The sequence below is a fragment of the Bombina bombina genome, chromosome 9 (genome assembly GCF_027579735.1).
Source record: "Bombina bombina isolate aBomBom1 chromosome 9, aBomBom1.pri, whole genome shotgun sequence".
Taxonomy (NCBI): Eukaryota; Metazoa; Chordata; class Amphibia; order Anura; family Bombinatoridae; genus Bombina; species Bombina bombina.
In genome coordinates, this window is record NC_069507.1 from 187,621,254 (window position 1) to 187,635,967 (window position 14,714).

The window sequence follows — 14,714 nt, forward strand, 5'->3', positions numbered from 1 at the left end:
ATGTGTTTGTCTTGTTAAATAAGTGTTGATTGTTTTTACTTGTTTTTTTTCTGCTTTACCTTTGTGCCTACTGTCCTGTGTACAAGCTGCAATTTTTCATTTCATGGTTGGCTGCTGGAACTTTTGAATGTCCTACATTCGTTCTTCTTCAGTGCTTTAACTTTACAAGGTCTTGCTCCTCGTCATAATAAGCTCGCAACAACATCTAATAAATATTTCCTTTTACTAGGAAACCTTTTGTGTTTCATAATCAAGGATAACTCATGTACAGTATAATCTAAACTTGAATTACAGTTACCGCTATAAAATACTGATCAGTTATTAGGAAACATACACAGTGATTTGTTTTTGAATGAATGGAGTTGAAAACCTTCATAAAATGTTATAAATCATTTTAAAGGACCTTGTTGAATTATACACTATTGGTGGTACTGAGACATGTGCACAGGGGATGTCTTTAGGGCGTTAATGGAAAAGTTGGACAGCAGCTTAAACCTAAATAAATAAAGTAGTTTCTAGTGTTTCTGCTGCAAGCCAGCAGAGCTAAGTGTGTGTGTGTGTGTGTGTGTGTATGTGTGAAATTTCTAATGGTCTACTAGTCCCGGACGACTTATAAATTGCAGCGGACGACTGACTTTTTCCTGTCTTTAACATTGAGTGGACTAGTAACCTTTCCCCTCTGGGCTAATAGCTTTTAACCCCTGACTAGTAAACCATAGTGATATTTATTTATATATGTATGTGTGTGTGTGTGTGTGTGTGTATATATATATATATATATATATATATATATATATATATATATATATATATATATATATATATATATATATAATTAATTTATTTTTTTAAATGGAGTCAGGATTGTCAAGAACAAAGGAAGTGAGGCTTACTTTGCACATCCTGTGTAAAGTAATACAGTTTAGAAGATAAAAACACATATTAATCACTAAATATTTTTATATAACTCATAGTGTAGTATGTGTAGCTGACTTATAATCTGGATAGTGTGTATAAAGTAGATATCACCCCATGATCTGCTACCTGGCTGTTTGATGGATCATTTGTACTCATGAACTGTATGCTGCTGTTAGCTTGCCTGCTCAGTATAGCCCATAATATTTTGGGGCTTCTAAAGAGTGTGTATGTTTGAAACACAGTGGTAAACATGAATAGGAAGATGATAGAGAGTGAATGTAGTATTTACTGTGATGAGTACGGTTTTGTTTGTATTCTGTAGGTGTAAAAACATGCACAGGGGGGGAGTTCTTGTGGCATAGATAGAGAGGAAAAAAAAACAGGCGGCTCCTAAGTAACCTCTACCATTTGTGATGTGATTTCCTATATGTGTCTATTAAATTGGTTTAAACATGATTTATATAGTTAAAACAGTTTTCATTTGTAATGTTTCTTTATCAGATTGTCTACAGTTTAATAACCTATATTTGAATGTGTGAAAGATACATTGCTTCAGCTCAAGGGTCACTTTCTATAAATGGCTGTGTTCTTGAAACATGCGCTTGTGTATGAGTGCGAGTTAGTAGAGGTCACTTTTGGGTGACATAGACTAGGAGTGAGGATAACCTTGTATAGTTGTGCTTATTGTTGGGGAAAGTATTTATTTCCCTGACTATACTGTACATATGCATATGTATGACACTAAATAATTTGTTATATGGACAGTCTAGTCAAAATTCAACTTTCATTATTCAGATAGGGCATGCAATTTTAAACAATAATAATCGCTGTGCAGTTTGACAGTTTTTGGCATCTAGACAGAGCAAGTTCTTGTGTGCAATAAAGATAACATTGTGCTCACTGATGAGTCGGCACTGATTTGGCTAATATCAAGTCTGTCAAAAGAACTGGAATAAGGGGGCAGAATACAGAGGCTTAGATACAAGGTAATCACAGAGGTAAAAAGTATATTTATGACTTCCGGTGGGTGGCTCTCCAAGATGGCCGCAAGCCTCATCAGCTCTGTAGAAATCAACTTTTAATTTCTACTTAACAGCCATCTATCAACGCCATCTGCCTCTCCCTTGACAGGCAAGCTGTCCGGGAACACTTAGCAGATAGAAGTCAGTCCAACTCTTCTACCCCGGAAGGCATTATAACTAAATATAGAGTCTAATTGACTCAGCATATAGCTGTCTCAGTCGTCCACAAGGCAATGGATTCCAAGAATGAGATAGCCACGGTGCTATTCACAATTCTCTCTCCCAGACTGCAAAAGCTACTTTACAGCTGTGAAAAGCTGTGTAAGCTGCTACAGAATACAACTCCCGGCATTGCAGAAAAAGGTCAAGACAATGAACAACCTGGCTACGGAGTACACTTGTTGCTAATCTGAAGATGTCTGGCCTACCCTGTAATGTCACCATACCACTGCTATTAGACATATATGGGAAATCTACAGCTTATCTCGTGGAAGATCGATCCTTACATATAGTCAGACCCGACAACCACCTATCCCCTTGGGTTGTGCAGAATGTCATGAAGGATCTGCACGCAGCCAAACAACAAATCTTCAGTACTGAGACCTTGTCCACATTCTCTTTGACACGGGCTGTGGCTCCTGGACTACGCATGAGGGAGAGGGCTGCTTGCGCTGCTGTGAACTCCCTACCAGCTCGCAACTCACTGAGGGCACAGGTCCCCCTGCCAAACACTCTGGACTTTTTTCACAACTGTCTGCATCGACTGATTTGGGAGATAGCCATTAGGAAGAAGGCAATGAGGCACTACCTTGCCACTGGAGTCGGCTGAGATGGACACATAGAAAAACTCTTCTGGATGCACTGTTTGGGGACATGTGTGATCATCTTTCTCTACGCAACCAGATACAACTTGCTCGACAATTGTTATACTACGCTTGTTTCAATGTATTTATAGTTTAGGATAGGCTTGCCTGGTTTAGAGCTGCTCTGGTTTTGCTATGTGGGTTCCGCTTCCCACGTGTCTTACTCATCTATTCATACTGCGTATCACATTGTGGGTGGCTCTTTGCAGGTCCTGCTCTCCAATTTACTGGGTCACTTCCACAGAATGACCCCTCTAATATCCAGTCTTAACTGAAGATGTGTCGGTTTACCTAGCAGCAATGGACTCCCGACACACAGTGGAATCATACTAGAGCAACTGTTCAGAGCTGAGTCTTGCATAGTAACTGCATGGTTTTGCTGTTGTTTTGTGTTAGTTTTTAATCTTTGCCACTTGTTTTACAGTGTTATACCACTATTTTATTTAAGGGGGGGGGGGGGGGAGGTGCTGGCTGCCCCATATAAGCTCCGCTTTCTCAAACTACTTATAAGGGTTGTCTAAATTGTATGTGCAGTTTTCGCCTAACTTACTCGTACTTTAAGACATAAGTTACCTAATGTGTATATCTGTTTTAATAATGGAGAATTATCGATAATGACTAATCCTGAATCTCCACAAAGTGACGCACCACACGATTCAGTATTAATACTTCCCAGCTACTGCATGCCTGCTTGATAAATTGTATGTGCAGTTCTTGCCTAACTTGCTTATACAGTACTTTAAGACATGAGTTACCTAATATTTATATCTGTTTTGATAATGGAGACCTATTGACAATTGCTAATCCTGAATTTCCACAAAGTAACGCATTACATGAATCCGTATTCTTTCCAGCTACTGCATGGACGTTTGATAAATTCTATGTGCAGTTATTGCCTAACACTTGTACTTTAAGACATGAAGAGCTACCTAATGTTTATCTGTTTTAATAATGGAGAACTATCGATATTATGTATATTCACAAAGTGACACCCTACACGACTCAGTATTAATACTCCCCAGATGCTGCATGTACGTTTAACTGCATTTTACGCTACAGTTTCCAAAGCATGATTGGGGATGATGATTGTATCTTAATCCTTAGTTATATGGCAGCATACTTTCTCAAATACTGCATACTGCTTCAATTTTAGTCCTCTTAAGAGGAAGTTTAAAGGGACACTATACCCAAACATTTTCTTTCATGATTAAGGTAGATAATATAATTTTAAACAACATTCCAATTTACTTCTATTACCTAATTTGCTTTATTCTTTAGATATACTTTAATGAAGAAATAGCAATGCACACAGTGAACCAATCACAGGAGGCATCTATGTGCAGCTACCAATCAGCAGCTACTAAGCATATCTAGATATGCTTTTCGGCAAAGAATATCAAGAGAATGAAGCAAAATAGATAATAGAAGTAAATTAGAAAGTTGTTTATAATTGTATGCTCTTTCTAAATCATGAAAGAACAAATTTGGGTTTCATGTCCCTTTAAGTCCAAGGTTAGTACCTAATAGAACAAGATGGTTACTTATTCTACTAAGGCACTTCAAAAATCAATTTCAGTCAACCTCCCTGTTACACAAAACTCTTTTACTTAGTAACAAATATATCCACCATCAAGCAGTCTACCTTGGATTTTGTTCTGCTTATAATAAACTTATGGCCCAGAAAGGGCTTGACAGCTTTTTTTCCCTGTAGGATTACATAGAAATTCTAATGTTTCGGCCAATGCATCATACTGACAGCATAGATTTCATCATTTTATTATGTGGCTCAGTTGCATAGGAAAACCGCTCAGCACCCCATTCTTACTTCCCATACCTTTCGAAAACCTTCTATGGACATAGATTTAGGCACTGTTCAGACAGACTGTTACTCATGCTAAGTCTCTCAGTATTGTTCTTGATAGGACTGGGTACGTCTTGTTTGTTTGATTTGTGTGTTGGTATTTTACGTTAAGTTTAATAATATTAAAAACCCCACTATTGTGGTACAAACCCATATCTATTAGAACACTGTCGACCCATTGAAAATTCTCAAAGCTACATGTATGTTAATGTATGAAATCGCAGCTTATTGTATTGTTATATCTGCCTTTTTATCTCACCCTGCGAGGTGGGCTGATGATGCAATTTGTAACTTTGTACCCTTTATTGGTCATAAATAAAAGTAAAAAAAAGTATATTTATATATCCATGTTGGTTATGCAAAACTAGGGAATGGGTAATAAAGGGATTGTCTGTTTTTAAACAAAAACAATTCTGGAGTAGACCGTCCCTTTAAATTATTTATCAAATTCTTTTCTTTAATGATTCATAATGTTTTTTTCTTTAATGTGTAAAATGTAGAATGTAGTTCTAGTATCAATTTTACATTGCTACCTTTTGTTGAAAAGCAAATAGGTAGGCTCAGGAGCATGCACATATCTGAAGAACTAGATAGAAGCAATTTTGCAAGAGTGAATCTGATTATTATTTTTTTAAGATGAATTAAGTAACACAGTGTTTGATTGAGTTGATTTCTATAGCCAAACTCCACCTACCAAATACCTTATGTGGAGTAGCCAATCAGAACTTGTTATCCATTATTTTGCAGCTCCCTATAACCTCCTTGGGTTGCCACCTCAGCTGTGTTTTCCTGGACACTTATGAGTTACACATGTTGCAGGGTGTGCAGAGGGGAGCATGCATTGCAGCTTTGGAGAGCACATTATTATTATTTATTTATTTATAAAGCGCCAACAGATTCCGCAGCGCTGAATAGTGACCCTGCAGCATGTGTATCTCATAGCTGTACAGGAAACCATAGCCGAGGTGGCAACCCTATTATCACATCTGATGAAGGCTGATGAGGCAAAATAAAGTATATTTCATTTTTTTTTTTTTTAACTTTATTTATAGCAAAGGATAGGAGAGTTACAACAAAATAAATTACAAGGTGTAAAACAGTGCATCACAATTGATAAAATATTACATACATCTTTGAATAATAACAGTAGGTGTCGGAGTAAGAGTCAAAGGACCCCATACATTAATACATGTCCTGAAGAAAATACAGGACGGCCATATATATGGCCAACTACGAGTGCATGAAATAACCAACTACAAGTGTTACTATATTACTAACCGTTCTTCCCCTTTGCTTTTTCTTTTACAATTTTTTTTACAAAAAAAAAATTCATTTTTTTTCTACACCTAATTAGACAGTTTATATTAAAACATTAAAGTTTTAACTGTCCCTTTAAGTCACTAAGATGTATGTTATCCCACTGTTAACTCACTAGTACGTTTTTGTAATCTGATGAATTGGTGCCTATTTTTGTATATATGTGTGTATATATATATATATATATATATATATATATATTTTTTTTTATTTTTTTTTTTTCTTTAGACCCTGAAAGTTTAATGCAAGCATTGGAAGATCTGGATTATCTGGCAGCACTAGACAATGATGGAAATCTGTCTGAATTTGGAATAATAATGTCGGAATTTCCTCTGGATCCACAGCTGTCAAAATCTATTTTAGCTGCCTGTGAATTTGACTGTGTAGATGAAATGCTCACACTGGCTGCCATGGTTACAGGTATTGTACATCTAAAACAATGTCTATCTGTACTCTGCATACTAAATAGAGAACTTCCTGCTATCATAGGGAGATGAAAGGTTAGTGAGCGGATCCAACTCCGTTACAGATTCTGTCAGGCAATGAACGAGAAAACAGTATTTGAATGCAAAAGAGAAGTAATAGGCTTCTGAAAAGAAAAAAAACACAATTGAAGTTTCAATAGGCCGGATGACACGGATACAGCCATTTTTACTTGCCACAGGTTATAGATTTCATGCAGGAAGTCTCGTAGAACCAAATCTTATTTGTCTCTTTCACGCAACACAGCAGCAGTATCAAAGCTGGAAATCTTCTCCACCTGGGACTGAAAACGATTAAGATGTAATATGACAAAGATTTAGCACAGCTCTATAATAAAAAAACGAATTCATAGGTTTATGCTGTGGTTGGCAGAGAGAGGACTGCAGCACATTGCACATTCGTGTACGTAAATACTATTGCTCTCATAATTTGTAATTAAAGGGGCACTGTACTGTAATTTGTTTTCCTTTTAAAGGGACCTTGTAAACTAGATTTCTATTTACATAAATTTTTTGTATATGATCCATTTATATGGCCCATACAGGGTTGTTGTTTTTTTAATGTACAGTTTTGCTTATTTTTAAGTAACATTGTGCCGATTTCAGAATCCTAAACCAAGCCCCAAAGTTGTAGATGTATACTTATGTATATGGACTTTAGCTTGCTCCTGTTTTTGTAAAGAGTATTTTCATATGTAGGGAGAGTGTCTGCTCTTTTTGCTTTCCAGCCCATCCCAATGGGTGTCCCTGCCTAACCTTATCAACAGTGCTAAATTGGAAGCTTCTTAAGTACATTTTTAAAAGGTTTTATACTGGATATTTATATTATGCTCTGTGCATATTCTGCTTTAGTGTCTAACATGCATTTATATGAAAATTGGTGTATGCTGTCCCTTTAATGTGTTCCCAATTCATCATTTTACCTGCTGGAGTGTGTGAAATTGCTTCTTTGGATACAATCTTATCTGTGATATGTTGTGAATGTATTATGTATTGGATTGCAGTCTAGGGGTTACAATTGTTAAAGGGACAAGAAACCCCAAATCTGTCTCTTTTGATTCAGATAGAACATACAATTTTTAACAACCTTCCAATTTACTTCTATTATCAAATTTTCTTCATTCTCTTTGTATCCTTTTTGTTAAATGAAAGCTATGCTAAATACATAGGGTGAGCCAGTAACAAGAGCCACCAATCAGCAGCTAGCTCCCAGTAGTGCATTGATTTTTAACCAAGGATACCAATAGAGAGAATACAACCAATCAAAAGCCATACTGCTTTCTCCTAGACTTCAGTAAGAAGCTATGGATCCCGCACTAAAGCCTCAAATGTAGCACTCTTCAAGATTGAAGGGGGGGGAGTTACCAATTGGGAGCTGCCAACAATCTCATGATAGAAACATTGGACATTACAGCTAAAATGAAATTAGGCTCCATATTAGTTATGCCCCAGTGTTACAGTGAAATGCAGAAAAATAAAGAAAATACATCTTGAAATGTCCTCTCAAATAAAATAAAGAAACAAACTTCCCTTCCATTACAGAATACCTGTATATGCTCAGGGAAGTGCATGTGTCTTGAGCACTATATGACAGCTGTGTTTGCAACATTTGTATATTATAATGTTTTATATATATATATATATATATATATATATATATATATATATATATATATATATATATATATATGTATTCTGTTAAAGGGACAGTCTACTACAAAATTGTTATTTAAATCTATAGATAATCCCTTTTATTACCCATTCATCCGTTTTGCACAGCGAACATGGTTATATTAATATTTAACCTCTGTAATTACCTTGTATCTAAGCCTTTTCTGGCAGCCTCCTGATCACATGACTATTTATTTTCTATTGCCTTGCATTTTATCCAATTAGTGCAGTGTCTGCCACACACCACGGGTGTGATCACAATGTTATCTATATGACTCGCATGAACTAGCACTCCCCTGTTGTAAAAAAATGTGATAAGAGGCTGTCTATAGTGACTTAGAAACAGGCGGAAATTTAGAGGTTTAAATGTTATAAAGTATATTAATATAACAATGTTGGTTGTGCAAAGCTGGGGAATGAGTAGTAAAGGTATTATCTATCTTTTTAAACTATAACAACAAATTGTGTGTAGACTGTCCCTTTAAGGAAATGAGCTATGTTTTAACATAGCATACAGAGTGAAATAAGTAAATTTGAAAGCAGAATTGGAAAGATCTATAATTATATGCCCAATCTAAATGATAAAACATTAAGTTTGGCTTATGGGACCCTTTAATTTATATCCATCTTTCCAAATTACAGGCAGTTAGCCCTGTTAGGGTATAGAAAGATTTGTTCGGACAGTAACTGTACAAGTGAAATGAACTGTATGTTGGTAACCAAAAGAGTCCACCAGTGCGTCTCTTGTTTATCTGACGTAGTGAAGAACAAAAACATCTTGCTAGAATTGTATTCCATTTTGTAAGCAATAATATGATTTCTGCACAGAAGCAGATTGTACTACCAAATTGCTGCATTTAAACTATATCTCACCATATGCACTATAACCATTTTACCCTCAGGACACACACAAAATGCTGAATACAATGAAGACCAATTTATAATTATGCATAAGTTTAGCAAAAATTAAAAACACAGGGAAATGAATTTCCGCTTTAAGATACCAATATAACTGTCTTGCACTTCATTGTTTTGTACCTTTCATTAATTATTTCTCTCCATTTATTCTTAATGAATAAGCACCAGATTGTTTTCTGGACCAGTCCCCGGAATCGGGAGCCACAGTGGATAACCTGGATAAATTTGTGCACCCGGCAGGCGATCACTTCACTCTTATCAATATTTACAAGGAATACGAACAAATGAGAAGCAATAGTGAAAGCCAGCGTAAGTACCGCACTATCTTTTTTACCACCTTCACTTCTACAGCAGCTAAGCATTCAGCATTCAAATTTGACTTGTAGTGGACCACATTTTTTGGTTTCTATGCAACTTAAAGGGATACTGAACCCAAATGATAGGCCGGCTCCTAAACTTTACATTCCTGCTTTTTCAAATAAAGATAGCAAGAGACTGAAGAAAAATTGATAATAGGAGTAAATTAGAAAGTTGCTTAAAATTGCATGCTCTATCTGAATCATGAAAGAAAACATTTGGGTTCAGTGTCCCTTTAAAGGGGCATTAAAATCACCTCTTGGTTTTGTTTAAAAAAATGTTGCTTTTGTCTAACGTTCCTTAGAGAGGTTAAAAAAGAAAAACCTATAACATATTTTTTTTAAATTGCCTAAAGCAGCGGTTTGATTTGCAGATTACAGAATTTCCTTTTTAGCCTCCTAGGGAGTGCAATACAAGCACAAAAGTAAGTGGTGTTTCATGTCCTTGATCCTGGATTCCCTTGTTTTATGTGCTAAAAAGGCAACCGTAAACTCTAAAACATTTTAAATTAAAGGAATATGCAGAAACAGAATAAATCTATTTCTCTATACCTTAGAGCGCTAACACTAAAACGTATTTTCTTAATAATTCTCGGTTTATCATCAAATACAATCAATAGACTTATTTTAAATAAATTCTGAGGAAGGGGATACGGTCCCCGAAACGTCATAATAAAGGCACGTATCTTAAAAGTCCAGTGAGTGCAATCCATTTGTTTACCTATACTGTTTTTCCTGTATGCACCCTGGCAAGCTGACCATGAAGTGCGAGTGCTCTCCAGCTGCTAAATTATATATATATATATATGTGTGTGTGTGTGTGTGTGTGTGTGTGTGTATGTATGTGTGTGTGTGTGTATGTATATGTGTGTGTGTGTTCACCAATTCTAAAATATCAGACACAGGAAAGGATATCAATGATCATTAAAGTGAACGTGTAACAGGCATCTATTGTGCGAGTAGATCGTCGCTAATTTCAAAGATACTCTAAACATATCTGTCATGTATATGAAAATACTATTTAAAGGGGCAAAAAAGTCAATTTTAACATTTTTACAATTCAGATAGATCATGCAATTTTACACAACTTTCTAATTTACTTCTGTTAGTCAAATTTGCTTTGTCCTCTTGGTATGCTTTGTTGAAAAACATACCTAGGTAGACTCAAGAGCAGCAAAGCACTACTGAGAGCGAGCTGGTGATTGGTGACTGCACATATATGCTTTTTGTCATAGGCCCATCCAATGTGCTCAGATAGCTCCCAGTAGTGCATTATTGCTCTTGAGCCTACCTAATTTGGAGGAAGGGTCTAGGAATTGCAGCTCTTTTTCAAGGGACCAAAAGTAATTGGACAATTGACTCAAAAGCTGTTTCATGGACAGGTGTAGGCTATTCGGTTATTTCATCATCAATTAAGCAGGTAAAAGGTCTGGCAATGATTCCAGGTGTGGCATTAGGAAGTTGTTGCTGTGAACCCACAACATGCGTTCAAAGGAGCTCTCAATGCAAGTGAAACAGGCCATCTTTAGGCTGCAAAAAAAAAGAAAAAAATCCATCAGAGAGATAGCAGGAACATTGAGTGGCCAAATCAACAGTTTTGTACATTCTGAGAAAAAAAAGAACGCACTGTGAGCTCTGCAACCCAAAAACGCCTGTACATCCACGAAAGACAACAGTGGTGGATGATCGTAAGATCCTTTCCATGGTAAAGAAAAACATCCAGCCAGATGAAGAACACTCCAGGAGGTAGGCATATCATTATCCAAGTCTACCATAAAGAGAAGACTTCACAAGAGCCAATACAGAAAGGGTTCACCACAAGTTGCAAACCATTCATAAGCCTCAAGAATAGGAAGGCCAGATTAAACTTTGCGAAAAAATATCTTAAAAAGCCAGCCCAGTTCTGGAACAGCATTCTTTGGACAGACTAAGATCAACCTGTACCAGAATAATGGGAAGAAAAAAGTATGGAGAAGGCTTTGAACGGCTCATGATCTGAAGCATACCACATCATCTGTAAAACAGGGTGGTGTCGGTGTGATGGCATGGGCATGCATGGCTTCCAATGGCACTGGGTCACTAGTGTTTATTGATGTGACAGAAGCAGCCGGATGAATTCTGAAGTGTATAAGGATAAATTATCTGCTCAGATTCAGCCAAATTTAGTGAAGTTGATTGGACAGCACTTCACTTTACAGATGGACAATGACCCAAAACATACTGTGAAAGCAAACTCGGGAGTTTTTTATGTTGAAATAATTTTTATTAGGGAAGAATACGATCACACTGAATCAATAATTACACAGGTATGTCATGTACAAATTCTATACTAATTATTCGTAGTCTCCTATACAAACATTGTAACACAACATTACCTGACCAAAAATCTGAAGAATAATTTCACTGTGTTCAGATTCCTCTCCAAATTTAATAAGAAAAAATGAAATAGTGAGAAAGAAAAAGAGTAAGAGGGGAAAAAAAAGAAAATTTGAATAAAAGGTGAGTAAGAAATAGATAAGATTAAGATAGATGCTCATCTTATTGTTTCTTTTGTCTTTAGGGTTCTTCTGCCAGACCACCGGATCCTCTTCCTTATCTCTGTCACTGTCAAACACGCTTCCCCTTTCCCGCCCTCAACTCTATATCCCAATGTTCCACCGTCACTCGTTTGTCTTGTACATTATCCAATAAAACCATGTTTTTTGAAAAGTTGCCTGTGTGTCCTGTATGTGAGCTGCTTGTTCATACATGTTATAAAAGTATCTGATCTTATTAACAATCTCTTCTTTTGTGGGCGATCCTACTTTCCAATGACGTGCGATACATATTCTCGCTGCTGTACAAACTATTCTTATAAATTGATTTATATGTTTATTAAATTTCTTGTTATATTCATGGAGTAGTGCCTGAGCTAGTGTCAGTCGTATTGGTTCCTCTAAGATGGAGCTAAGAAGGCTAGAGAGATCTTCCCAAACCTCCCTAGAGTGGGGACAGTCCCACCACATATGTTCATATGTACCTACTGCTCCACAACCTCTATAGCAAAGGCTGGAGCCATTGATTACTGTATGTGATGTAATAACCGGTGTTAGGTACCATCTTGATATAGTTTTGTAGCAATTTTCGATCATGTCAGCACTTGAGTCCCCTACATGAGTTATATAATTGGTTCCACTCCTCTCCATTTATTTCCATTTCTAAATCCAATTCCCATTTATTATACAATGATGGATTAATTCTATTTGCCCTTTGAATAATTAAATAGAGTTGTGATATTGTGTTTTTTGGCCTCTTGCCTAGACTACAAAAAATTTCTAATTGTGCCGAAGTCCCATCTATTGACTTTGACAAGAATGTGCGTGTATTGGATGATAATTGTAAATATTGGTACCAGTATAATTTAAGTGGGTTAATTTTTTCTTGTAGCTTGGTATATGGCATGATTTTCCCTTTTTCTAGTATGTCTGCTATCCGGTACAGGCCTTTATTCTCCCATTTAGCTAATACAGAGGGTGGAATAACTGTTATTACACAATTTAGTGGCGTATGGAGGGAATTAGCGGGAAGAAGAGACAAGGTTTTCGTTACTTTAGCCCATTGTGTGTACATGTGTATCTTGACTGGGGATGTCGTATGTATTTTAGTAGTCCCCCTGTGATTACCCCAGATTACCATTTCTGGGGTAGTGAGACCATTGATATCTGTTTCCATCTAAACCCATCTTATCCTTTCCTCCTTATTGGTTACTAGGACCGTCTGTGCCAGTCTAGCAGCCTGATAATAGTGTTTTAGATTGGGTATTCCAAGACCTCCCAGTCGTCTATGTTTAGTGAGTATGTTCTGTGATATTCTTGCTTTTTTGGTGTTTCTTAAAAATGTATTAATCATAGATTGAGCTTCTTTCAGATCTCTGAAGGGATCTTTATTGGTAGAGCTCTAAATAAATAAAGAATCTTGGGAAGCACCATCATCTTAATTGTTGATATACGTCCGTACCAAGAGAATCGATATTGGCCCCATTTTAGCAAATCCTGTCTAATGTTTTTCAACAGTGGGTTATAATTAACTTTATAAAGATCTGAGGAATGTTTGCTTAATTTAATTCCCAGGTACTTTATATGTTTTGTGACCCAAGTAAAGTCGAAATTAAGTTCTAAAAGTTTTTTGGTATGGTTTGGGAGTCTAATAGCCATAGCTTCACATTTTGTCAATATTGACTTTATAACCTGATATAGATGAGAATTGCGTTAGAATGGTATATAAATTAGGTAGTACTATTAGTGGTTTGGTTAATGAGAGTAACACATCATCAGCGAAAAGAGCTATCTTATACTCCTCTCCTCTGATTCGTATTCCTGTAATATCTGGGGATTGTCTAATCTGTAGTGCTAATGGTTCAATACATATGGCAAATGGCAATGGTGAAAGCGGGCATCCCTGTCTGGTGCCATTCAAAATGGGGAAACCCCTAGATTGATGGCCCATCACTCTCACCCAAGCTGATGGGTGAGACTATATGTTTTGAAGTGCAGTCATAAAAGAGCCCTTGAAACCCATTCCCTCCAGCACCGCCCACATGTACTTCCAGTCCACCCTATCAAATGCCTTCTCTGCGTCTAAAGATAGCAGCAGAGAAGGCCTAACTCAGGAGAGGGACAGTCTACACCAGAACTTTTATTGTTTTAAAAGATAGATAATCCCTTTATTACCCATTTCCCAGTTTTGCATAACAAACACGGTTATATATTTTTTTTTTTAAAACACATACAAAAACAAATACACATGCCAACAAATAATATAATGGATCACCTTTCTACTATCAACAGAATAGAAAAAAAAAATGAAACGAAAAACATGCCAAGAATATTCTCATCCCTTTGCCTATTACACCGGGAGAGATTGAGAATCCCTTATTAACTTTTCCCAAATAACCTTTGCTTCCTTAGGAATTTCATAATTGTTATTATATAAATAAAAATATTCTTCATTCAGCAAATTTTCATTAACTTTGTTAATCCAGTCTTTTGTGGGGATTTCTACTGTCTTCCATTTGCTTAATATTAAACTTTTTGCGCTGTTAAGAACTATTTGGTATAAATATCTTCTAGGGTTACTACCTTTGAAGTCCAAATTATTTAATATTGCTGTGAGGAAATTATTCAATTTCTTCCTATCTTCCTTACTGTCTATTACTTGTAATATGTTAGTCCAAAATTGCTTAATTCTTGGTCAAAACCACATAATATGAGATAATGTGCCCCTTTCTCCACAGGTTCTCCAACAATTATCCTGAGTATGTGGATAGA

At 36.3% G+C, this 14,714-nt stretch overlaps 1 protein-coding gene across 2 annotated transcripts in view; it reads left to right on the plus strand.

The window, feature by feature from the left end:
* DHX32 (DEAH-box helicase 32 (putative)) overlaps nt 1-14,714 on the plus strand; it is a 195,249-nt gene that overhangs the window by 166,418 nt on the left and 14,117 nt on the right. For both annotated transcript variants that reach the window (XM_053692517.1, XM_053692516.1), the window contains 2 exons: nt 6,210-6,401; nt 9,215-9,361. In XM_053692517.1, coding sequence (XP_053548492.1) covers nt 6,210-6,401; nt 9,215-9,361 — 339 coding nt within the window. The remainder of the gene's footprint in view (nt 1-6,209; nt 6,402-9,214; nt 9,362-14,714) is intronic.